The 25,026-nt window shown below is 16.4% G+C and overlaps 4 protein-coding genes across 4 annotated transcripts, besides 16 other annotated features; 2 read left to right on the forward strand and 2 right to left on the reverse strand. All coding sequences in view use genetic code 6, as the record gives it.

The window, feature by feature from the left end:
* Window positions 1–242: 242 nt before the first annotated feature.
* IMG5_204500 (o-sialoglycoprotein endopeptidase, putative) lies at window positions 243–1,568 on the forward strand (the record flags this gene model as incomplete). The annotated part of the gene is made up of 5 exons (XM_004023773.1): window positions 243–290; window positions 346–451; window positions 508–1,053; window positions 1,109–1,298; window positions 1,362–1,568. The coding sequence occupies 5 exons, from the start codon at window positions 243–245 to the stop codon at window positions 1,531–1,533; spliced, it is 1,062 nt and encodes a 353-aa protein (XP_004023822.1). The 3' UTR covers window positions 1,534–1,568.
* A 55-nt stretch (window positions 1,569–1,623) lies between these two features.
* Window positions 1,624–1,667: a microsatellite.
* Window positions 1,668–1,770: 103 nt separating this feature from the next.
* Window positions 1,771–1,800: a microsatellite.
* Window positions 1,777–1,811: a microsatellite.
* A 439-nt stretch (window positions 1,812–2,250) lies between these two features.
* Window positions 2,251–2,283: a microsatellite.
* A 261-nt stretch (window positions 2,284–2,544) lies between these two features.
* On the reverse strand, window positions 2,545–3,383 carry IMG5_204510 (tubulin-tyrosine ligase family protein, putative; the record flags this gene model as incomplete). The annotated part of the gene is made up of 4 exons (XM_004023774.1): window positions 2,545–2,580; window positions 2,677–3,171; window positions 3,224–3,322; window positions 3,375–3,383. The coding sequence occupies 4 exons, from the start codon at window positions 3,381–3,383 to the stop codon at window positions 2,545–2,547; spliced, it is 639 nt and encodes a 212-aa protein (XP_004023823.1).
* Window positions 3,384–3,483: 100 nt separating this feature from the next.
* IMG5_204520 (tubulin tyrosine ligase, putative) lies at window positions 3,484–4,000 on the reverse strand (the record flags this gene model as incomplete). The annotated part of the gene is made up of 3 exons (XM_004023775.1): window positions 3,917–4,000; window positions 3,678–3,867; window positions 3,484–3,621 (listed from the first exon to the last, which is right to left on the reverse strand). Exons 1-3 carry the CDS (start codon window positions 3,967–3,969, stop codon window positions 3,484–3,486), a joined length of 381 nt encoding a protein of 126 aa, XP_004023824.1. The 5' UTR covers window positions 3,970–4,000.
* An 873-nt stretch (window positions 4,001–4,873) lies between these two features.
* Window positions 4,874–4,911: a microsatellite.
* A 767-nt stretch (window positions 4,912–5,678) lies between these two features.
* Window positions 5,679–5,719: a microsatellite.
* Window positions 5,720–7,329: 1,610 nt separating this feature from the next.
* Window positions 7,330–7,367: a microsatellite.
* A 714-nt stretch (window positions 7,368–8,081) lies between these two features.
* IMG5_204530 (hypothetical protein) lies at window positions 8,082–10,478 on the forward strand (the record flags this gene model as incomplete). Its single annotated transcript, XM_004023776.1, has 3 exons — window positions 8,082–8,852; window positions 9,732–9,801; window positions 10,453–10,478. 3 exons carry the CDS (start codon window positions 8,082–8,084, stop codon window positions 10,476–10,478), a joined length of 867 nt encoding a protein of 288 aa, XP_004023825.1.
* Window positions 9,688–9,718: a microsatellite.
* Window positions 9,793–9,817: a microsatellite.
* A 1,584-nt stretch (window positions 10,479–12,062) lies between the features above and the next one.
* Window positions 12,063–12,121: a microsatellite.
* Window positions 12,122–15,305: 3,184 nt separating this feature from the next.
* Window positions 15,306–15,358: a microsatellite.
* A 14-nt stretch (window positions 15,359–15,372) lies between these two features.
* Window positions 15,373–15,415: a microsatellite.
* A 2,467-nt stretch (window positions 15,416–17,882) lies between these two features.
* Window positions 17,883–17,914: a microsatellite.
* An 81-nt stretch (window positions 17,915–17,995) lies between these two features.
* Window positions 17,996–18,055: a microsatellite.
* A 3,343-nt stretch (window positions 18,056–21,398) lies between these two features.
* Window positions 21,399–21,465: a microsatellite.
* Window positions 21,466–21,989: 524 nt separating this feature from the next.
* Window positions 21,990–22,062: a microsatellite.
* Window positions 22,063–25,026: the final 2,964 nt, after the last annotated feature.

Below are 25,026 nucleotides of genomic sequence, written 5' to 3' on the forward strand. Positions count from 1 at the left end.
AAAATTTTTTCATAAAATATAATTTTATTTGAATATTATTAAATAAATATCTTAAATTTTATTTATCTTTTTTTATTGTTTTTTTACTATAATAATAAAAAAAATTATGATAACATTAGGAATAGAAGGTTCAGCAAATAAAATTGGAATTGGTTTATTCTTATTTTATTTATTTTTTTTTAAAAAAAAACTAAATCCTAATAATATACTTTAAATATAAAATAAAGGCATAGTAAAAGAAGATGGAACAATTTTAGCTAATCCCAAGACAACATTTATTACTCCACCAGGTATAATAATCTATAAAATGCCTATCTAAAAAATTATTTATAAAATCAAATAAAGGAACCGGGTCTTAGACCAAATGAAACAGCAATTCATCATAGAGAAAAAATTTTAGGTTTAATTGATGAAGCCTTAAAAGAAGCTAATTTAACTTTGAAAAATATAAGTATTATAAAATAAAATTTAAATACAAAAAATTAAAAAAAATAAAAAATAAAAAAGAATTAATAGCATATACAAAAGGACCAGGAATGGGTCCTCCTTTAAGCATAGGTGCAATAGTTAGCCGAACATTAAGTTTATTACATAATATACCATTAATAGGAGTAAATCATTGTATTGCACATATTGAAATGGGTAGATTAGTAACAGGTATAAATCATCCAACAGTATTATATGTATCAGGGGGAAACACATAGGTAATTTCTTACTCAAGTAATAGATATAGGATATTTGGAGAAGCTTTAGATATTGCAGTAGGTAATTGTCTTGATAGATTTGCAAGAATTATTAATTTGTCAAATGATCCTGCTCCAGGATATAATATTGAATAATTAGCTAAAAAAGGCAAAAAATTTATTTAAGTACCTTATACTGTAAAAGGAATGGATATGAGTTTTTCGGGTATTTTAAATTTCTTTGAAGATATTGTACATTAATATCCTCATTTAAATTATGATGAGACCGAAAATTATAAACAAAATTAAAATTACGATGATGAAAATAGAAAAAGGAAGCTTATTAAAAAAAAAATTTCAAATAAAAAAAGTAGATTTTCTTAAATTATTTTCATATATTTTATTTTAAAATAAAATATAAAAAGTTTAAAATATACCAAAAGATATTACTAGAGAAGATTTATGCTATTCTTTATAAGAAACTATTTTTGCAATGCTAACTGAAGTTACTGAAAGAGCTATGGCTCATTGCAATTCTAAAGAAGTTATTATTGTCGGAGGTGTAGGTTGTAATTTAGGATTATAAGAAATGATATAAGAAATGGTGAAATAAAGGTTTTTTTTTATTAATTAAATAATAAACTTTCGATATAAATACATATATTTACTAAATAATAGAGGGGGTTAAATTGGTGCTATGGATCATAGGTATTGTATTGATAATGGTGCTATGATTGCTTATGCTGGATTACTTGAATACTAATCTGGTGGAAGGATGGATTTTAAAGACTCTTATTTTACTTAAAGATTTAGAACAGATGAAGTATACGTTTCTTGGAGAAAAGACTGAATATTTGTATTTATTAATATATTTTTTATTTATTTATTTGAAAAATATTAATTAATGTTTTTAGAAAATATTGTTTGTTCAATTTTTTTGTTAAAAATAAATAAATTTAAAAAACATAAAAATTTAAAAATAATTTATTTGTATTAAATCATTCATTATTTTATTTTCCTTATTAATTTTATAAAAATAAATCATTATATTTTCCAAATTTACCAAAAGAAGTTTATGCAAATTACTTTTATTTTTAATTTATTTATAATTTATTTTATTCATAATTTCGGAATGATTAAGCATTTTAAGATTCTTAATGTTATTATTATTATTAATTTTTTATATAATTATTGTTTTATTAATTTTATTTTTACTAATAACCTAATTAATTAATTTGAATTTATTTAATTTAAAATTTTTTCGTTTTTTAACTTATTTAAGTTTCAATCATATTTTGATTTTTTGATTCTTATTCATTATTTGTATGACTATTATTAATTTATTTATCTTTATTATTGTCATTTTGTGAGAATTAATTTAATTTTTTTTATCAATTAATTTCTGACTTTTCTTATTATTTTTAGTTTATTTATTATAACTAATTTTATTCACTATAGTTTTATTTTATTTTTCAATAGCATTATATATTCCTTTTGAATTGTTTCTTATTTTATTTATGTCTTAATTTTAGACTTTTATAACTTAAACTGTTTATGTAGTATTTGTTTATTATTATTATTAATTATTTTATTATTATTACAATCTCAAAGCTGTATTTTTAGCTAATTTTTATAATTGTAAATATCTATTGTTTTAACAGCCTAATAAAGTATTATAAGTACTGTTTATAGGTAATTTTATTATTGTCCCTTTAAAAATTAAATCAAACCCACCAATTTATTCTTCTTAACCAGTTAAACTTTAAATAAAAAGGATTATTAAAAAATGTAAATATTTATAATAATACATTTTTCCATATCAATAATTGTAAAAACATCATCTAATAAATTAATTTTCAATTCACTATCTGCTTAAGTATTAGCTGTCATAGAGGGACTTAATTTAATATATTTTATATTGTTTAAATAAATATTTTTTTTTTTTTGTTAAAATTAAAATATAATTAATTTTAAAATAAAACCTTGAGTTTACCTCTAAAAGCCATGGTTTTAAATTAGAATCTAAAATAATATCGAAACCGTACAATTCAAAGCATCTTTTATCATTAATCATAACTTTTTGAACTGCTTAAAGGGCCTTTATAATTATACTTTATACCTAATAAAAAGCTTCATCTACTTTTTCTTATCCATATTTAGAAATCATTTACAATTTAAGAGTCTATAATAACCATTTTCCTCCTAACTTTTAATCATAATTTTCAGAAGTTTTTTGTATAGCAACATTAGTTAAATGTACAACTTTTTATTTATAAATAAAGATAATTTTTTTATTATTATTATTACAAGCATTATTTATATCATCAGTATCATATCTATAATGAGTAAATCTAGCAAATCCAGTTCTATATAAATATATACTCAAAGGTTGATAATTTGTGCATAATGCATATATTCGCATATCAAATTTTTTTCCTCCCATTAGAAGAGGATCACTTATATATCTTTAAACTACATAAGAGCCTGCCTATATTAATTTATTTATAAATAAAGTAATTAAATTAATATTTCGAATATACTGAAGGGTTTTCAGGATTATAACGGTTTGCATTCTTCCATTGTGATATTTCTTTGAGGTTTCTAAATATAAAAATACCTTTTCCTTATGACTTAGCAATCTTTATTTATATTTATCAAACTATTAAATTAAGAAAAAAATAATAAATTTACAGGCTTCATTATCCAAAGTTACTTTTGTTCATTCAGTTAATTATGTTTTTTAAATTCTTCACAAAACAAGGAATATTCTAATGGAAGTTAATAAGTTAAAGGGATAAAATCATATCTAATATAAATAAATTTTCAATTAGGAATTAATTTTTAAAAAATACTATAATAATTCTTCGGTTTTTCCTTCTTTTTCAAGTTACTTTTTATGCTTTTTTATATTTCTCGTTAATAGATCTTTTCTTGTTAACTATATAATATTAGATTAAAAATAAATTAATATAACATTTATTTACTTTTGAATACTTCATAATGATTTCTATAATGATTAACTTTTTGTTAATAACCTATTTGAGTATAATCCATTTAGTCTATTATCCATTCTTTTTCAGCCCAAATGATGTCCCATTCATTTCCATCTGATTCTCTCCATTGTCTTTTTTTTAACGCCTCCAATATACAATTTTTAAATGTCGTTTTGAATTTAATTTAATTTCTATTATTTATGTATTTTATTTGATACTTTATTTATTTATAATTTTTACGGGTGGATAGGATAATTTTCTTTTTTTATATATTTTCTAAAATATTCAGACATTGATCTTTTTTTCTTGTATATTTTTTTTATTAAAAATTCTAATTTAAAAAAAAATATGAAATTAAATAATTTATATTTTATTGACTTTTTTCTTATTATAAATAAAAGATCAAAAATAAGAAAAAAATCTAAATTAATTTTTAATATAGATTTTCTTAATTATAAAAAACTAGTTTTTTAATTAATATAAACATATAATATTTAAAAAGTATCAAATTAATTATTTTTTAGAAATTTAAGAGATTCTATGTTTTTTAGAATGTATATTATTATTTTTGACATTATTAGATAAATCCAATTAAAAAACTTTTATTCCATTTATAGAGGCACATCTTTTTTGTGTAATTTATTTTTATTAGCTAATACTTAAATTATTGTTACTTAAATTAAAATTACTTTTATTATTACTCAAACTATTAAAACTGAACTAAAATTAATTTTTAATAAAATGTTAAGTTGATTTATTATGTAAAGATTAACTTTAATATTAATTATTTTATAAATCTTAAAAACATTATTTTTATTTATTACTAAAATTTTATTTATATTATGTTTAGCTTTATAAATAATTAATTTACATCGGGTTTAGTTTATATTCATCATTATTATCTTCAAACCTTCTTTTGTAAATTTATTAAAATATGTTTAAAGTTTAAGCATTTATATTAAGTTTACTTTAAAGTTTTTAAGTTTATAAATAGTTTTATTATACTTTATTTAAATTTTTCAATTTTAATAATTTTTCTTATATTTCTTAAGCTTAATTAACAGCTTCCTAATTCTAGTGTATTTTAAATTATTAATTATCTAACTATTAGTCTTTTTTTTATTATTATAAATTGTTTAACTTCTCAAGTATTTATTATTTTATAGGAATACTCTCCTAAAACATTTATAAATCTTTTAATTATTATTATTATTATTATTAATAATTATTTTAATTATCTTTTTAATAATCATTCAATTCCGAATTAATTACATACTTACTTCCACGAGAATACATGTATTGATTATTATTATTATTTATATTAATATTATTATCATTATCACTTATTATAAAACTTTTTTTTTTTTTTTATAAAGTCTTTGATTTTTATTAGTCAGATTTGTTTTCAAACTATTAATAAAAATATGTTTCTTTTTATGGTGATTAGAAACTAACATATTTTTAATATTATTATTTATTGGCTTGCTTTTGAGGAGATTAGTTATTCAATTATTTTTTAGGTGATTAAAAATTTTAATATTTAGTAGGTGATATTAACACATTGCTTGATGTTACCTCTTTATTTAAATTTTCAATTTCTTAATTATTTGATTTAGAAATACTTTTATTAAAACTTTTTTTTTCTTAAACTTATTCCTATTCTTATTTAGTATATTAAATAGGCATTTTTAAAATATCTAAATCCAAATTAGTTCTTGATTTTCTATGTTTTATATCACTTCCTACTAAATATTAAGAGTAAGATTTTAATTATTCCTTTATATTCTTTTGTTTCTTTTTAAAATTCTCCGACTTTATTTTCAACAAATCATAAATATATTAAGATGTAGATTTGTCATTTAAAACTTTGTTTATAAACTAATCTCTTCTAATCATTAATAATTCTCCTTTTATCGAATAACACTTGACTCCAAAACTTCTCTTTTAATTTTTTATTATATCTTCTTCTCCAAATAATTCATTTTTTCCTAATATCGATAACTAATTATAAATAATATATAAATTATATATATAAATATAATAGTTACTGTCATCATTTTCTTATCTTATTTTTAAATATTTTTATTTAATTCATTAAAATTTTAATTTTGTGAATATATTTAATAGTTATTATCTTTTTATTCGAATTTTTAAAAAGTCTAAACAAAATAATATATATAAAATATGAATTAAAGTATAAATATTTTTACAATATATTCACCACTTTTAACAATATAAACAGAATCACAATTATCTCCTTACTAAAACACAATGTCATTTTTTAAAAAAGACATTTAAAATGTATTTAAATAAATATCTCTAATAATATTAAAACTTTGATTTTAGAATATAGGTAAATCTCTTAAATAATTAATTTCTTTGATTAAATTATTTTCTTCTTATTCTCTTAAAATATTTTTAAATTTTTATTTTGATAAAATTGCTAAATCTGCATTATGTTCAAGATTTATTATTGATGCCAATCTCGGTGTATTATAAATTAAAGATAGTTCACCAAATCCACTTCCACTTTCAAGGTATTTAACACATTTTATATGATTATTTTATTAACTATCTTATTTTTTATCTTAATTATTTTGCGTATTCATATATCTCATATTTATATATACCCCTAATATTCCTTCTAAAATTAAGTAAAACTTATCTCCTATTGAACCTATATTTCAAATAAATGTTTTTTATTTTTTTAAAATAAATAAAACTACCTTATTCAAATATTACCTAATTAGATTTAGCATTTTCATATGTCATATTTTAAATACATTCATAATGAATTTATTCTTAACCATTTTATGCATATTTTTAAAAAAAAGGAATTTGCTTTGTGGCTATAACTATTTCTTCTGTTTATTGTTTAGATCTTTTATTGTTTGGAGTTTTGAAATATTAAATAACGTTCTTAATATCAAAAAAAAAAAAAAAAATGTAAACTTTCATAATATTTAATTATTAAATTTTTTTATATTGTTTTAAAACTTTTTCATATATATAATTTTTTTTTTTTCTTACATCTAATGTTGGGAATATTTATTTTATTTTTTATGGTTTATGAATCATTTTTTTATTTTTATAAATAATATTAGAGGCGGTATTTTTTTATTTTTTTTAATTAATAATATTTACCTTTAGAATAAATGAAAATATAAATTTAATTTAATAATAAAATTTAATGCACGAATATGCTAAAACAATAAATTAGTAAATATAAAAAGTTAATTTATTGGAAAAAAAAAGATAAAACAAAGATTTTATTAACTTTTTAATTTTTTAATTTATAAAAATTAAAAATTGGCCAAAATATTTTTTCTTAACACTATAAAATAGCATTTTATTTTGACTTGATATAATAATATTAATAATTAATAAATTAAATATATTTACTGTTTAATTATTTTAAATATAAATCTTATTAATTATTTATTTTTATTTTTATTTTTAAATTTTGTTCAAAATATTTTAAAAATAAATTTTATACTAATATTTATTATAATTTATGTTTTTAATAATTTTAATTAATTAATTTATCGATTTATTTATATATATAAAACTAATTTTATATGAAATTAACATAGATTTAAAATTAAAATAATATTTTAATATAAAATGAAAATATTAACAAATTTTTTATTTTACTAATTATTAAAAATATTTCTAATATTAAAAATTATTTATACTTAATAAGAAAATGATGAAATAAACATATATATTTAGGATCCTTTATTATAGAAACAATTCCATAATAAATAACTAACTTAAATCATAACACATAGTTTTTATTAAAACAATATATTTTTAGTTTTTGAAAATGAAATGCTTTAAATATACGATGACCGTATTTATGAATTATAAACTGAGGTAATTTTGAAAATATTATCTTTATAAATATCCCAAAAAGGGTAAATATATGCAAACTTAGGCTAAAATGGTGGAATTTAACTGCTTCATTTTCAAAACTAAAAATTTATGTATTCATAAATAGTAAATAAATAAAATTTCGAAATAGATTTTTTCTAAATATCTTAAGATAATAATTACATATTTATATGTTCTTATTCCTAATTTTTAATATTAGAATTAAATGAATACTAATAATTTAATCAAAATATAGTTTATAAATATGGATAAGAATACTAATTTTTAAAAAAGCATACTTTGGGTTTTTTTGTTTCAAATAATTTTGTTTTTTTATGTAATTAGGATTTAGGTTTGTTTATTTATAATATAAAATATATATATGAAACAAACATATTTTAAATTTATAATGGTTTGAATTTGACATAAATTCATTTTATTGAAGATAATTAAATATTATATGGAATAAGCCCAGATACCTAATGCATAAAAATAATAGACATAAAAATGATGGTAAAATATTAAACTAAATATGTTCTTAAGAGAAGAAATTATAGGCTCATTCTATATTGATTATTATTAAAAAATGCTTTTAATTGGGATTTAGACATAAGGTATATTTATTTATAGAATAGAAAACGAAAAATCTTATTTAAACTAATTTATTCCAATATTTAACTTTGTAATACATCTAAATATGAAACTAAACAGGGGACTCATTTATTTCGGTGATGCATAAAATTTAATGATTTTCGAAAGCTAAAAATTAAGTAGTCTTTAACAATAGTAGTAAAACGACTAAAACTCTATTAATATTTATAATAAACATTAATGTTTTCTAACCGTTGATATTTAAGATGAATATCCCTATTAAAGTTAAATTGATGAAGATGGTTCTTTTTTATTTATAGCAGCAGGTTTCCAAGGATTACTTGTATATGATCTTAGGGATATTTACTTTCCAAAATAAATCTTCAGTAAGGCAAAACACAATGTATCACATGATACTTTACTTTATTTATAAAAAAAGTAAATTTTAATAGTTGGATAGTCTGAACAAGGTATGATTTTTTACAAAATCAATAAACAAGAAGACCAAAAAATATAAATAATTGAAATTAAAGAGTTTAAATTAGAAGATGTAGCTAATGATTGTGACGATTTAACTTCTAATGATTAGGAAAATATTATAGTTTGCGCAAATGGGATATAAGGTTTTTATGCTATTAACATTTACGATATCCAAAATATATATGAAGTCGGAAGATTTAATATACAATCTATTTCTACAGGAGTAGAAAGTGTAGTTTTTAATAATTAATTTACTAAAGGATTTTATGCAATAAGAGGAGAAGGAGTTGGTTATTTTAAAATATAAAAAAAAGACACAAAAAATTTCGAATTTAAATTTGTTGAATTTTTTTACACTTATGGAGCTGAATATATCAGGTTTGATAATAAAAATTAGAATATTGTATATGTAGCTGACGGATTAAATGGAATTACAATATATAAATGTGTTGATTTAGATAATGTTTATTTATTTAAAAGAATTTTTATAAATGGTTGGGCTATAAAATTTACTTAAACAAGCTTTAAAGATAATATGTTGATAGTAGTTTAAATGGGAAAAGGTTAAGTTTCTTTGATTGATTTGATTTAATATAGAAAAGTTTCTTAATTATAATTTGGTTAATAATAAAATGCTTACTCTATTGTTTTTCATCCCAAAAACCATTTTTTTATATATACTGTTCCTAAAGGATTTAGAATATGTTTTTCTAAAAATCCTATTTAAATTCATACTCATATAAAAAATGATGGTATTTATTAAACGAATTTTGAACTTTTTGTTGGATAAAATGTAGAATTTAAATTTTCTCCTCTTTTTATAGAAAAATAAATTTGGATTAGTTAAATTTTTTTGTATAAGAATTTCTAAATTATTAAAACTCCTGACTATTATAATTTAGATTCTTTCTAAAATCTAGTTAATATGTATGTTGATAAAACATCTATTGATATTGATTCTGAAGGAATTAATATAATTTTACTTTTGATTAAAATTGAATTAAATGCTGATGATTTTAATAATTAAAAGTTAAATTTAATTGGTAAAAATCTATTTAATTAATTAGTAAATTTTTTTTTTTTTAAATATTTTTTTTTATTTATATAAAAGTAATAATATAATTATATTGATGAAAATGGATTTATTTCTAATTCTTTTACTCCATTCAAGGAATTTTAAAGTTAATTTTAAAGTTATCTTAAGGAATTATATAATTAGGAAGTTTATAATTTTATAAATACTATATTGAGTAGAAGTATATTTTTTTATCCAATTAAATTTTATGTTCATCCTTCTTTATCTTTCAATATTAACTAATAAGAAAATACCGTGATAAGTTCATAAACTTAAATAAAAATTTAGCTTGAAGTATTTAATAATTATCAGGAACCACCTCATTTTTTAGTGAAAAAATATCAAGAAGAAGAAGTAGTTTTATCTTTGGTTAAAAATAATACTTATTTATCGATATAAGGCGATAAATAAAAAATAAATAATATATTGAATGGATAAATATTAATATCTTAATATATAGAAAATTCATGTGTTAATGTAAAGATACAGGATGAAATAAATAATGATTATACATATACTTTTAAACTAGATTAAATGAAAATTTTATAAATAAAAGAGAGCCTAAAAATATAATATCCATTTTAAAAACAATATGAAGAATAATATCCTGAAGGTCTAATTGTAGAAACATAATAAACAATAAAATTTTAATTTAACTTTAAATAAAATAGATTATATAATATTAAATTAAATATTAGTGTAAGTAAAATTGAAATAAATTATTAAAAAATAAAATAAATAAATAAATAAAAAAAAGGTTTCTTCTAATATTAATAATATTGAAGTTATTGAAAATGAACTTTATTATATGGTTATTATTAAAGGAGAGTTAAATAATTATAAAAAAACATTTAATATTTAATTTCTTATCAATGATGATTATGAATAAATCAAAGAAAATATTTAAGTAACTTTTTCTAAAATTCCTATAAAAATAATTTTGAGATATTTGCTTGCTTTGATAATCACTTTAACAATTATTATATTTTTATTTCTTTTTAGAAAATTTATTCATTAATACTTTTATAAAGAACTTTACACTTATAAAGAGATAAACCTTAACTATGAAGATATCCTGTATAAAAAAATAATACTTTTTCCTCATATATATAAAAATATAACTTTGCTTTTTAAATAATTGAATAAAAAAGAATTTGATAAAATTTAAAATTTAGATGATTTTATTGAAAAAATGCTTAAAATTTATTAAAAATAACCTGAGATATATTAATTTATTAACGAGTTCGATTTTATAAATAAATAATCAAGACTTTATCACGGTTTTTATAGTATCTATATTTAAGAAAAGCTTAAAAAGAACTTAATAATTTTATAAATATATAAGTAATTTAAAAAAAATTCTTAAAAATAATATAAGAATGTTGATTGGTATAAAGTATATAAAATCAAAAAAAATATTTATATATAAATTTACACATAAATTAATTTACTTTTGGATAAAGGAATTTATATCTAATTAATATGAATTTTAATCATTTTAATACAAATTTTTATCAAAAAATGATTCAGAAACGTAAAAAAGAGAAAGCCATTAAATTTTTAAAAGAGTAACAATAACATAATAATCAATATATCTATCTTCTTAAGAATACTAAAAAAGCTTAATTCAAGAAGATCTATTCGGAAAAATAAATATTAATACAGATTTAATAGAAACCAAAATTATGCTATAGTAAGTATCTCATTAAATATATTAAGAGAACGAAAACTTATTAAATGAAGCTTTGAAAGCAGAATTTTATGGATTCGATATTGATTAAAAACCTTCTTTTTAAAAATCTTCAATAGGAGAAGTTATTCATTTAGGAGAAAAAGATATTTAAGAAATAAGATCATTTTTCAAATCTAAACGTGAAACTGTTAATTAAAAAGTATTTATTTAGAAATTTAGAAATTTTTTTAATTTAGATTTTTAGAGAGTATATTCAAATAAAAATGGATTTAATCTACCGAATTGGATTTCTTTAGAAATTGTTGATAATACTTTTATTTTTACAGGTATTCCAAAAAAATAAAATAAAGGATAATATTTAATTTAGTTAATTAATTCTAAAGGATATATATGTTACTAATTCAATATTAATGTCTTTAATTAGAGTAAAAAAAATGCAAAAACACAAAATTAAATTTCTAATAATATATAATGATTAAAAAAAAAAAAATTAATATATTTGTGAACTTATTATTGTTTATATGATAAATATTTTTATTATAATTTAAATTAATAATATTAGGTTTAAATTTAATACAAAATAAAATTTATTAAATATGAAAAAAATATATTTAAGCAATGTTTTAGGTATTAATTATTCAAATTCTTTTTTTTTGTCTCTTTTAAATAATATTTATATAAAAATATGAATTATTAACTATAAAAAAATTTAATTTTTAAAATAAAAAAATATTTTAAAATTTTCAAATAAGAAGTCTATAAAAATCTTTATTTTTTTAAAAAAAATTAATTAATAAAATACATTTTCAATATAAAATATTTACAATTTCTAACAAAAAAATAAAAAAAAAAATGCGAAAAGTATTAATTATATTCTTCATTATTTTATAAATTTCAATATAAATAAGTATATAAAATTCATTCGAAAATCTAATTTAATAAGAATTTTTAGATTTAAATATGTATTTAACTAATTAATTAGATAATTAAAATAACTAAAAAGTTGAACCAATAATATAAAAAATATAATAAGATTCTAAATAATATATATTATCGTAAACATCAATTAGATAATAACTAGAAAATGACCAATAAATCAATACAAATATTAAAAATATAGATTCTGACAGTATTTTCGATTAATAAAAAAAATAATAGCAGCCATAAGAAATATAAGATATTTCGGACTAAATATTAAATAAAATGAAAAATTAATCAAAAACCTAGGTAGCTTAATAAGAATAAATTCCTTTAAAATAACAAAATTCTCAAGGTTCATATTCATCAGAAAAAAATGAAGAATAATAAAACGATTTTGAAAAATAATCAAACTAAAATTCAGAAGAATTAGCAAACTAAGAAAAATAAGAAGATGTATAATTAATGAAAGAAATAAACGATTTAATGAATTCAAAAAGCGAATAATAAGAAATAGAAGAATAAATAATTCCCCAAAATTGTAATTTAAATGGATATTTCGATCCAAACGAAGGAATAATGAATTGTGATAAAGGAACAAACGATATAAGAATTGAATAATAAAAAACATAGGAATAAATAATATAAGAAATGGATAAAATGAGCTAGGCGGAAAAATCGATATATTATTGTTTGATTTTAAGTTTTTTAATTCTTATTTTGATTATTATAGTCGCCATAAGAGATTTCTTGAGTAGAAAATTAGCAAAATATTATATTAAAGCTTTAAGGATTATCACATTGGATGTTATTATTCTCGTTAGTATGAACGGGATTATCCAAATACTTTATTATAATAAGTTTTTGGATATTATATAAAAATAATATTTTAATATTTATGCTTTTTCAATTAGTTTTTCTCTTTTTGCAATTTTTTGGGTTTTATTAGCTATTATTTATGCTTTTATATTGTAATCATTTAGTAATTAATATTATTCTTACGAGAAAAACTGGCCAAAAAGAAACAATTTATTGACTAATTTTGAAGAATTAAATGATCAAGGATATGAAGAGATGATAAAAAATATGCATTATTTTATAATAAAGGAAGATTTTGTAATGCCAATTTCTCACTTAACATATTTAGAGCCTATGGTCCTCCGTTAAGATTTTAATTTTGCAGAATATTTAGGAAGAGTGTAAGCAAAAAGCCTATTGAATATTTTTACTATTAATTTGGTTTCATTTCTTGTTTTAATTTTTTTCTTATTAAGCATTTATTTAATAAACATGCTAAAAAACTGGCTAATAGAAAATATAATTTTAATTGTAATTTTAATAATTATAATAATAATGTCCCTAAACTAAAATAAAATCCAACTCTAAATCACTAAACAAATTCTAGTATATAATCTAAACGACGAAATTTTATATAATTTTAAATTTCTAAATCTCAATGAGAATGAAAAAAATATAAACTTTAAATCAAAAATAGTATACCCTTTCTATTTACAAGGAAGGCATAAATACTTAGAAAAAAATGTTTCTAGACATGAAGTTTAATTTCCTTTTTCGGCTCTTTATTTTCCTATTAGATTAATGCATTTATGTCTTATTTTGAGTATTATTTGGTTGCTTATTTTCGTTTTTGTTTATATAAAATTTATTTTGGAGGAGATTTTTTGTTAATTTTTTTTCGCTTTTGGATTGTTTCTTATTCTTTTTAATATATTTTTCGTTTTTCCTAATTTTCTAAGGAAATATTCCATAAACTCAAATGTATAATAATTAAAAGACATCGAAATTATTGAAAAAGTAGTTTTTTAATAAAAAAAATAAATCTTCATTTCATTCTCTAAATTTTATAGATTCTTAAAACATTATTACAGAATTAATTATTAAGTAAGAAAAGACGAAACATTAGTTTATAGATAAATAATAGTTGATCAAATATAATAATTATTTTAACAAAACTCTGGAATAAATCTCGATATAATATAAATTTCACAAAAATTAGGCTTTCTTCAAATAGAAGATGAAGAACTGTATTATTTATAAGAAGCAGCTTTAATAAAAAGCTAAAAATAAACAGATTTGTAATAAATTAAAACTATGAATGGTTTTGCATCTCGAATTTCTTTAAATTCAGATGACATAGATTAAAAAAATTATATTCCTCCTTTTTAATTATAATAATAATCTTAATCTCATAGCTAAGTCGAACTTTTTGATGAAAATAAAAGCAATGAAAAAGAAAAAAATAATAATATTGATTAATAAGAAGTTTTATAAGAGCTTGAAAATAAAAAAGATAATTAATAATAAAAAGAAAATGATAAAAAAAATATACCTATAGTCGAATTTTAAATTTAAAATATTTTATAAGCCTGTTAAATTTTTACTGAAGAAGTTAAATTCGATCCTTACTATATATCATATTAAATTCTTTTTTCTATTTTTGAAGGTAACTCTAAAATAAGTGTTTAAATGTTTTAATAGACAATAAAAGAAATTCAAAAAACTATTGAAAAATAAGATATTGATATTATTTTCAATGAGATTTTCTATTTAGCTGATTAAAATTAAGAAGTTGATATCAAATAAATTGCTTCTTTAATTAGAGACTCTATTGAGAATTTACCTAGATGATATAAAACATGATTTTTATATAGGATATTTTTAAATAAAAATAAATTAATAATTTTATATTTTTGATTTTTTTATTTTTTACTTTAAAAAATTATTTTTAGATTGATAATATTTTTTATTTTTGTTTGTTTGTATTTACTTAATATTTTTTTATTATTTATTGATATTAAATAAGCTTATATTTAAATTATATTAATCAAAAACGAATAATTATATTCTATTTTCGTTATATATAATATAAATTAAATATTAAACCAAATCTTATCTACTTTTTTACTTTATCGAATTTTATGTTATTTTTTTTTTATTACTTCAATAATTATTTAGAATTAAAAAAAACCTATATATGGTTTTATTTTTTAGAATATTTTATTTTTAATAATTTTTTTTTTTTATTAATTTTAGATTTATAGAAAAATTAAGTAAAATTATATAAATTCATTAATAAAATTTAAAAATTTGTGGATTTTAATCACTAAATAATTTTTTTAGATATGCTTAAAATACTTGATATCTATTATAAAATTAATTTTCCTTACTTTTATATTGAAAAAAAAATCTTTTTTTTAAATCAATAATAAAAGATATTATATCTAATTAATATTTAAATTCATTTATATAAATCTGTTTAATTCTAAATCATTATATTTATTTAAATAAAATAATAACATAATTTTAGCGCTTTATAAATAATTTTTTTTTTTTTCTAAAAAAATATATATAAATTAATTTATTTTTTATAATTATCCAATTTATTTTTTCTAAAAAAAGTATAAATATCTAATCTATATATAAAAGAATGGCTAAAAAATGTACAGAAAAATAAAGAAAATAAGAAAGCTCAGTTTAAAATGAAAATGGAAACATCTAAAAGAAAATAAAGAAATGCGAGTTAAAATAACATAATTATATGACAAGACTAAAAATACAAATTAAAGAAAAGTAAAATTTGTAATATACAAATTAAAGTAATATATATACGTAGAATACTAAAATTCCAGGTTCTATTTTTTCTTAAAAAAATCTTTGCACAACAGATTATTTTTCTAGTCAAAACACTGGTTTAACTTAAACAATATCTTTATCAAATTATAACAAAAATTCTAGTTAAGAAAATGAAAAATTATCATTATATAATTATAACAAAGTAAATAACTTTAAAGAAGAAACTATAACTTAAGAAAAATTCGAATAAATAATTTTTAACTTTGAAAACTTCACTCATTATAAAGGAAAAAGACTTAAAATTATTAAGCTTTTTGAAGAAAATAAAGAAATTAATTAAAATAAACTTATTTAATAAAAAAAAATTACAAAGAGTTAGTTGTAAAAATTTATTACTTAAGACTCATCATCATAAGTAGAAGATGTTTTCTTTGAACTTTAAGAATCTATATCTGAATACTGTTTTATTATACCTTCGAATATTACATGTTATAAATAATATAATACTAGTAGTATTTCAGTACTTTCTTTTAAAAAACGTTTACAAATTATTGATTGGATAATAAAATAAGGACACAATTTATAATATTCTAGATAAATTGTTTAATAATCTATAACTTTATTTGATATTTTATTTTTAAAAGAAAATTTTTAACTAAAAGATAGCTAGACTTTATTATATGCTGCAGCTTGCTTGTTTATATGTTCGAAAAAAGAAGTAAATAATTAAACTTAAATATTATTATTAAAAATATAAATAAAATTATATATATCATTATTTAATATAATTAATGAAAAATTTAAATCTTATATAAAAATAAAAAATACATTAACAAAATTTTAAATAAAAATGCATTTTTTATAAAAAATATATTATTTTTTAAAAAAATAATACTTATCCAATTTTATTTAATTATTTTAAAAAATAGTAATTATCATTTTTTTTTTTTATGTTATTATTATTTTTTATAGAATCATTAAAACAATATTATTAAATTGTTCATTGAATTAACTAATAACCAATTTTAAGAATAAGAATTTTTACAAGCAGAGCTAAATATTTTAAATGTTTTAAATTGGAAAATAAATCCGGTATGCTTAGAAACTATAAATAATATAATAATATAAATATTTGAAAATAAATATTTTAGAGGATGCTAATGTTTAAAAGATAATCCATATTTTTGCTTTACTTTAAATACACTAGTTGACTTAGTTAATATTAGACAAAACTTATCAAATTTTTAATTTTGTATTAAGAATATAGCTTTAGCATCAATTTATATTGCAGTAACTTTAACCTAGAGTTGCTTTTAGAGTTTATAACAAGCTTAAATTGAATTATCTGAAAATATTTTATATATTTCTTAATAATAATTATCTGCATCCTTTAATAGCAGTATGTATGCAAAAATAAATGAAATATTTTCTTAGTTTATGAAAAAATATTTTAAATTATAATCAATAAGTGATATTGCTTTAGAAATTTAATATTTAGCTAAATTACTAGAGTTTTTTAATGATAAGACAGTAAAAAAAATATAAATAATATAAATTATTACAAGTATTTTTTTAAAAAAAATTAAAAGATTTATAGAAATGCAAAAAAAAGTAATTAAATTCAATAATATTTTAATAGTTCTACTATTTTCATAAATTCATTAAAAGATTATTGAATATAATTAGTAAAATATAATTATTATAAATTAAATAATATTTATATTCTTTTTTCCACTATATATTCAATTATAATATTTTTTATTTTTTGTAATCAAAAATGTTTATATAATTTTATTTATTCTATAAATGTGGAATAAGATGATATTAATATACTGTCAAATTATTCGAAATAATAATATAAAAAATAATTTTATTTAATTTAGAAATATTAAATTTAAAATTAATATATTAATAAATTTATATTTTTGATAAATAATAATAATAATTTAGTCAAACTTTTTAATAATTAAATAAATATTTTGATATATATATATATATATATATATATATATATTTTTAAAAATAATATCTATTATAAAAAGAGGTGTAATATATATAGTTTTATTCTATTTAAAATAATAATAATTTTAAGATTTTAATTATATAAAAAATATAATTAAACAAAAAAATATTATAATTATAAAAAATATTAATTTATTTTAAATAAAAACAATAGTAAAATAAGTATAATTATTTATATATTAAAATCAAAATAAAAATAACAATTTTTATAAAGAGATTTAAATTTTATTTTTAAAATGGAAAATTCAGGACGAAAAAGCTATAATTTTTAAGAATTTTAAAAAATTTAAAAGATTAACAACATTAAAATAAGGAAATAATTAATAATATTTAATTATATTATTAACATTAAGAATCTGCAATATTATAAAATTAAAATTATTGTAATTATTATTTTAGTTATTTATATATATATATATATATTTTTTATTGCATCAAAATATTTTAAGTATATATTTCATATAATGTCAAATAGAAAACCTTAACGATGAATAAAAAAATATTTTACTAAAAAGCTTTTATTTGGAAAATAATCAATTGGTTTATTTGATTTAAAAAATGATAAGTGATAGAAACTTGGCTTAATGCAAAGTATTTTTTCTTTAAATATAGTTTTAAAAATTTCTTTTTAAAATATGTAAAAGAGTTTATAAATATAATAATACAAAGAAGAAACAGAGTGTTTTAAAAAATAATTACTTGTATAGTTAAATGAGAGAATACAAGAATTAAGAAAAATATTGTTTGAAAAAGAACTTATTATTTAAAGTATTGAAACTTAGTAATAATAAGGAATATAAGCTGATAATTAAAATAGAATTTCAGAGACAACAAATAACTTAGTTGAGTATAGAGACGTAAAAAAATACATAAAATTAATAAAAAAATAATTAATCATTTTCTTTATATATTATAGATAGTTTAGCCTAATTTAAATCTTATAGCTCTTAATAATGAAATTGAATTGTGTAAAGAAGAGATTTCTTAAAAATCTTAACAAAATGCATAATTGCAAAAATAAAATATACTAATTTAATAAAGTTCAGATGTAAATTATTTACATTTATTTTTTAAATTAATTGATAAAAACATTTTTTAGTTATTTAAATTTTAAAAATATATTAAAATAGTATATATTTTAATTAATATTTTTATTTATAAAAAGTAAATTAAATTTCAAATAGTTTAATTTTTAAAAGCCTTAAAAACATAATCTTTTAAGAAAAAAAGTTAAATATATAATCAAAAAACATTTTTATTTTTTAAAATATATATATAAAAAATAGAAACAATAATAGAATAAAATACCATGAATTCTGACGATGATAATTATAATATAGGTCATTTAAAAGAAAAAATAAAAACATTTTATAAACCGGAATTATTAAAAATGGAAAAAAAATATTAATAATAATTTACAAATAGTAACACTTTACAAAAACCAATAAATATAAAAGAAGTATAAGATACGAGCTATTAAACATCATTAATATAGTAAAGAAGTGAGAGAATTATATAGTAAATATATATATATATATTTATATTTTTATATATAAGAAATCTAAACAAACAAAAAAGACTTGATAATGAAATAGAAACATATAAGAAAATGAGCGAAAAACAAATAAAACAAAATAAAAAGAAAATAAACTAAATTTCAAAATTATAAAGATATAATTAAACATTAGAAATGACAAACTCAAATTTAATAAATAATTACAAAAACCTTTAAATAAAAATAAAATAAATATAAAATAATTTATAAAAATATAAGGATTGTTATAAAAAATAAACTTAATAAAAAAAATATTTCAAAAAAATAGAAGAAAAAAAAATTGAAAATACTGAAAGCTACAATAAATTAACAACTTTAACAAATTTTTAAAATCAAAAAAATGTTAAAAATAACTAAGTTTATTTAGGATTTGTAGCTGAAGACTTAGACGAAGATATTGGTTAAAGGAAAACTTTAGGATAATATTAATGGGAAAATAATAATAATTTTTAAGTTTATAAATATGATGGAGACCTATAATTTGATAAGTATACAGATTAATTACCTTTTATTGCCTTGAATGATATTAAATAAACTATAGAATATTTAAAATAATTAAAAGATAATAAAAACTAAACAAATTTGGTGAAAATTAGTCGCTCTTAATCAAATCCTTTTGACTATATAAGAAAGAAAGATTGTAATGTGATATACTCTTAAAATAAAAGAATTATTCATAGATTTAGATAACAAAATAACCAAAATTAAAAATTAATTGATTAATAATTAGGAAAAAAAAACTCTAATTAGAAAAAAAGTGAAAAAAAGTCTAAATAAGATAAGTTTTTGGAATAATTAGACATTTCTGTTATTTTTCCTGATTTAAATAATTTTAATTAAAGTTAAAATTGAAATTTTTAGTATAATTTTTAATTTTATATATTTTATTTTTTTTGTGTTGAAAAAAAATAAATGATTTTTAATTTTTTTTATTTATTTTTTGTTAATTCATTTATAAGCCTATTTATTTTAACTAAATTAACTATAATAAATTGGATCAAGTGTTTTTATACAAATTAAACTTGTGGATTTATTCTACGATTCTTCCGGTAAGTCTATTTTCTCATATTAATTAAATATTTAGCTTGCATGAAATAAATTTATTGTTGAACTTTCGGAATAATTTAATCCTGCTACAATTGAATTATTGTATAAAAATTAAGCTAATTCATTTAATTTTTCTTATTATTAAGGAATCTATGATTCAACCCAAGATACAAATATTAGTTTATAAATTTAATTTTCTTGATTAATAATCTTGGTAGTATATAATTTATATTTTAATAATTATATAATATAAAATAATTTATACCTTTTTTATATATTCCATCACTTACTTATAATCAATAAATATTAATTATTAATTTTAATTAGAATTCAAATTAATTTACGGTAAACATCTAAATTAAGAAAAATTCATATAAGTATTAAAATATACATATATTTTATTCTAAATAGTTTTTCCAGGAATCTAATAAATTAATTTATTATCAAATAACTGTTTATTTAAATTTTTTTTTTTTGTTTTTTTTTAAAAAAAAAAAATCCTTAAGAATAATTTAAATATTATTTTATCATTAAAATAATTTACTTAATAAACTGCTTATTTTTAGGATTTATCTTCGTCATTTATTACATAATTTTTATAGGCTAAAAGCATTTCAGAATAATCTAAATAAAATAACTCTAATCTCTTTTCATCTAAATAAAAAATTATATTAAAAATAATATTATTTCTTACTTTAATCTTAAATTTAATTGATCTCATCTTCAACTTCAAATGATATTTATTCTATTTAATCCATTTATTCCTCAATTTATATATAATTTAAGCTCTCGCTAATATTATTTATTTAATTTTAGTAGTCTTATTATTAATTCTCTTAATATGTTTATTCATTATACTATTCTAGTTCCAAAAATTATTATTAATATTATTATTATTATTATTATTATTATTATTATTATTATTATTATTATTTTTATTAGTTTTCTATCTATTTTTCATCTTAATTTTACTAAGAAATTAATTATTTAATGTTAGTTTATAATATATCTTTTTATTCTTATTGGATAGAAAATTATTAATTATTTTAGAAGCATTACATTTAAATATCATTATTTTATTACTTTTATTTAATATATTGTATTTAGTTTATTTCTTTTTTAGTTTATTGTTAATTATATATATCTTTTTAGTTTTATTACAATATTTTTTAAACTTTATCTACACTTATTTCTTAGAATTCAAAACTTTAATTTAATATATCTTCTTAACTTGAAGAAACTTGATAAAAATCATTGATTTCTTCATTCAAGGTTAATTAACCACTTTCAATAGAATTATTTAATATTTATTACATTAAAAATTATAAACTTAATCTTGTATAAATTTTAAAACTTTATTTAATAAAATATAAATATTTTATTTATTGCAAATTTATAATAATTTTTTTAAGCTAATTTTTTTTTTTTTTAGTAAAATAAAGATTTAAAAGATAAGAATTATTAAATATAAATATAATTATTTAATATTTTATAATTAATAAATTTTTTACTTTTTTATATTTATAATATTATTTAATTTACTCGTATATTAATTTTATTTTATTGTTTAGAAACAAAATTATTATATTTTTTTATTTTAAAATAACAAATACGTGTTAAAATAAATTACCTTAAGATAAAATATCTAATAAATACTCTTGTCAATTATATTTGTAAAATACAAAAAAAAAAATGAATAAAGGGAATAAGCCTAAAATTTATAAAAATTATTTTATATTAATATTATATATATATGTTTAAATTTACATAAATTATAACTTATCATATAAAAATTTAATAAGAATAGTATCAATAAACTTCATATAATTGATTCATTTATATCATATATTAGAAATTACTAAAATATAAATTTATATTTAAAATATTATATAATAAATTTTTAACCAATAATAATAATTTAATAAAAACAAAAATAAATATAAAATCTTTTTTAAATGTCAGAATAAGAAGATTAAATAAAAGCATTATAAAATGAAATTGAAAAAAAAGAAAAGCAATTATAAGATATATCGGAAAAGTTTGAAAAGTAAATTTAATAAAAAATATATAATATATAATTAAATAACATTAATAATTAAAAAAATAATAATGTCATATTATTTAAATTTAGATTTTAATAAGACAGCTAAGAAATGGAAGATATGCTTTAAGAAGATTCTAATCATAAACAAGAATAAATAACTGAATTAGAAAATAGAGTGGAATAATTAGAGCAATAAGTAATAAAAGCTTATAATTTATAATTTAATATTTAATATTTATAATTTAAGATAAGTAAAGATTCTTCGGCCTCTAAAGAATTATAGAATAAAATAAGTTATTTAGAAAGCTAATTAGAAGAAAAAAGTTAGGAAATATAAAAATTGTAAAAATAAGAATAATAAAGCATTGATCCCGAACAATTATCAATGTTATAATAACAATTAACTTAATTTTAAAATAGTTTTTAAGAAGTTTGCATTTAAGTAAGTGAAAAAGATGAAGAAATAGTGTAGTTTAAATAACTAATTATTAAAATAAATGATGAAAAAAATCATGAAATTGAAAAACATTTATAATAAATTTAATAGAATGAATAAGAATTAGATAAATAAAAAACTGTTATTTCCAAATAATAAGAAGAAATACTTTAATTTTAAGCTCAATTATAAAACAATAATGAATAAAAATAAATAGAAAAATTATAAGAAACAATTAAATAAAATGAAGCATAATTAATATAACTATAATAAAATGAAGAAAAGTATAAATAAAAAAAATTATTAAATAATTATATATTTTTATATTAATTCTGTATAAAAAAGTAATAAATAAACAATATCTAATTAAGCTTAATTTAATTTAAATATCTAAATGTAATTAGATAATTTAAAATAATAATACTAAAACTTACAAGAATAAAGTGAACATGAAAATAATAATTAAATATAAATTATTGAAAATTAAAAAGTATAAATCAGTAAATATGAGAAATAAGTTGAAGAACTAAAAATTGAATATGATGCAATAAATTAAAAATTTAATAATATAATTGAAGAACACCAAATTAAAGAATAAGAAGAAGTATTAATTATAGATTAGCTATAAGAATAATTAAAAAACTAAGAAAAAAAAATTAATTAAAAGATATATTAATTAATGATTTACAAAAAAATATTTAAGAACTTTAATAAGTTTAGCAAGAAATTTAGAATAAAAGTTAATAAGAAAACATAAATTAAGAATAAAACTAACAAAATTAAGATTTGTAATAGTAATTTTTAGAATTAAAAGAAGAGATTAATTAATTAAATGAACAAATAAATCAGAAAAACTAAGAAATATAAATCTTAAATTAAAAAATAAATTAACTAAATGAATAGAATAATTAATTAGAAAACGAAAGAAATGAATTAAATAATTAGAATATTATAACACAAAATAAAGCTGAATAATTATAATAATAAAATATCTAATTATAAAATTAAATTTTACAAATATAAGAATATTAAAATTAAGATTAAAAAGAAGAAAATAAAGATAATTAATAATTTTAAAATTTAGAAGAAATAATAAATTAAAATAATATAAAAATAAATGATTTATAAATTTAAATAGAATAATAAAGTGATCAAATAGAACAAAAAGATAACTAAATAAATTAAATTTTAAACGAAAATTAATAATTAAGAAACCAAATGGAAGAATAAACCAAAGAAATCAATTAACTTAAAGAAAACCAATCTAAAATACACAAATAAAACGAGTAAATTAATTCAGATTAATAATAGAATTAATAATAATTAAATGATTTATAAATTTAAGAATTGATTTAATTAAAAAATTAAAATTAATAAGTTTAGGAAAATCTTTAGTTTATGGGAGATTAAATTTAATTGTTAAAAAAAATTAATTAAGAAAAAAATGAGGAAATTAAAAATAATGTTGAATAAATTTAATAATTATAAAGCTTATATGAATAATCATAAAAAGAAAAAGTTTCATAAACAAATACAGAATAGTAAAATAATGTAAATATGATTTAATGTTAAGATAATATTGAGGATTACCAAAAATAAATTTAGGATATAGTATAAAAAGAAAAGGAAGAATGGATTTAATAATAATCAGATAATATAATATAATAATCTAATTTAATTGAATCTTAAAGAAATGAAATATCATGTTTATAATAATAAATTTAAATATAAAATACTGAGATATTACAAAACAGAGATTAAAGTAATTTTATTGTTTAAAATCTTATTAATTATTTTTAATTTTATAAATAAAGTAAATGAATTAGAGTAAATAATTTAAAGAATTCAGTATTAAAGTATAGATACTGATAATCTTGAAAAAAGTTTTTTAGAATAATAATATAAATAAGATAATATAAAAAATTAAAAGAATAACATTTTGAAAAATGAAAAATGTATTTTTTTTAAAAAATAAAATGTAAAATATTATTTTATTAAACAAAATATTTATAGCAGATAAAA

Source organism: Ichthyophthirius multifiliis, assembly GCF_000220395.1.
Source record: "Ichthyophthirius multifiliis unplaced genomic scaffold scaff_1120509251438, whole genome shotgun sequence".
Lineage (NCBI taxonomy): Eukaryota > Ciliophora > Oligohymenophorea > Hymenostomatida > Ichthyophthirius > Ichthyophthirius multifiliis.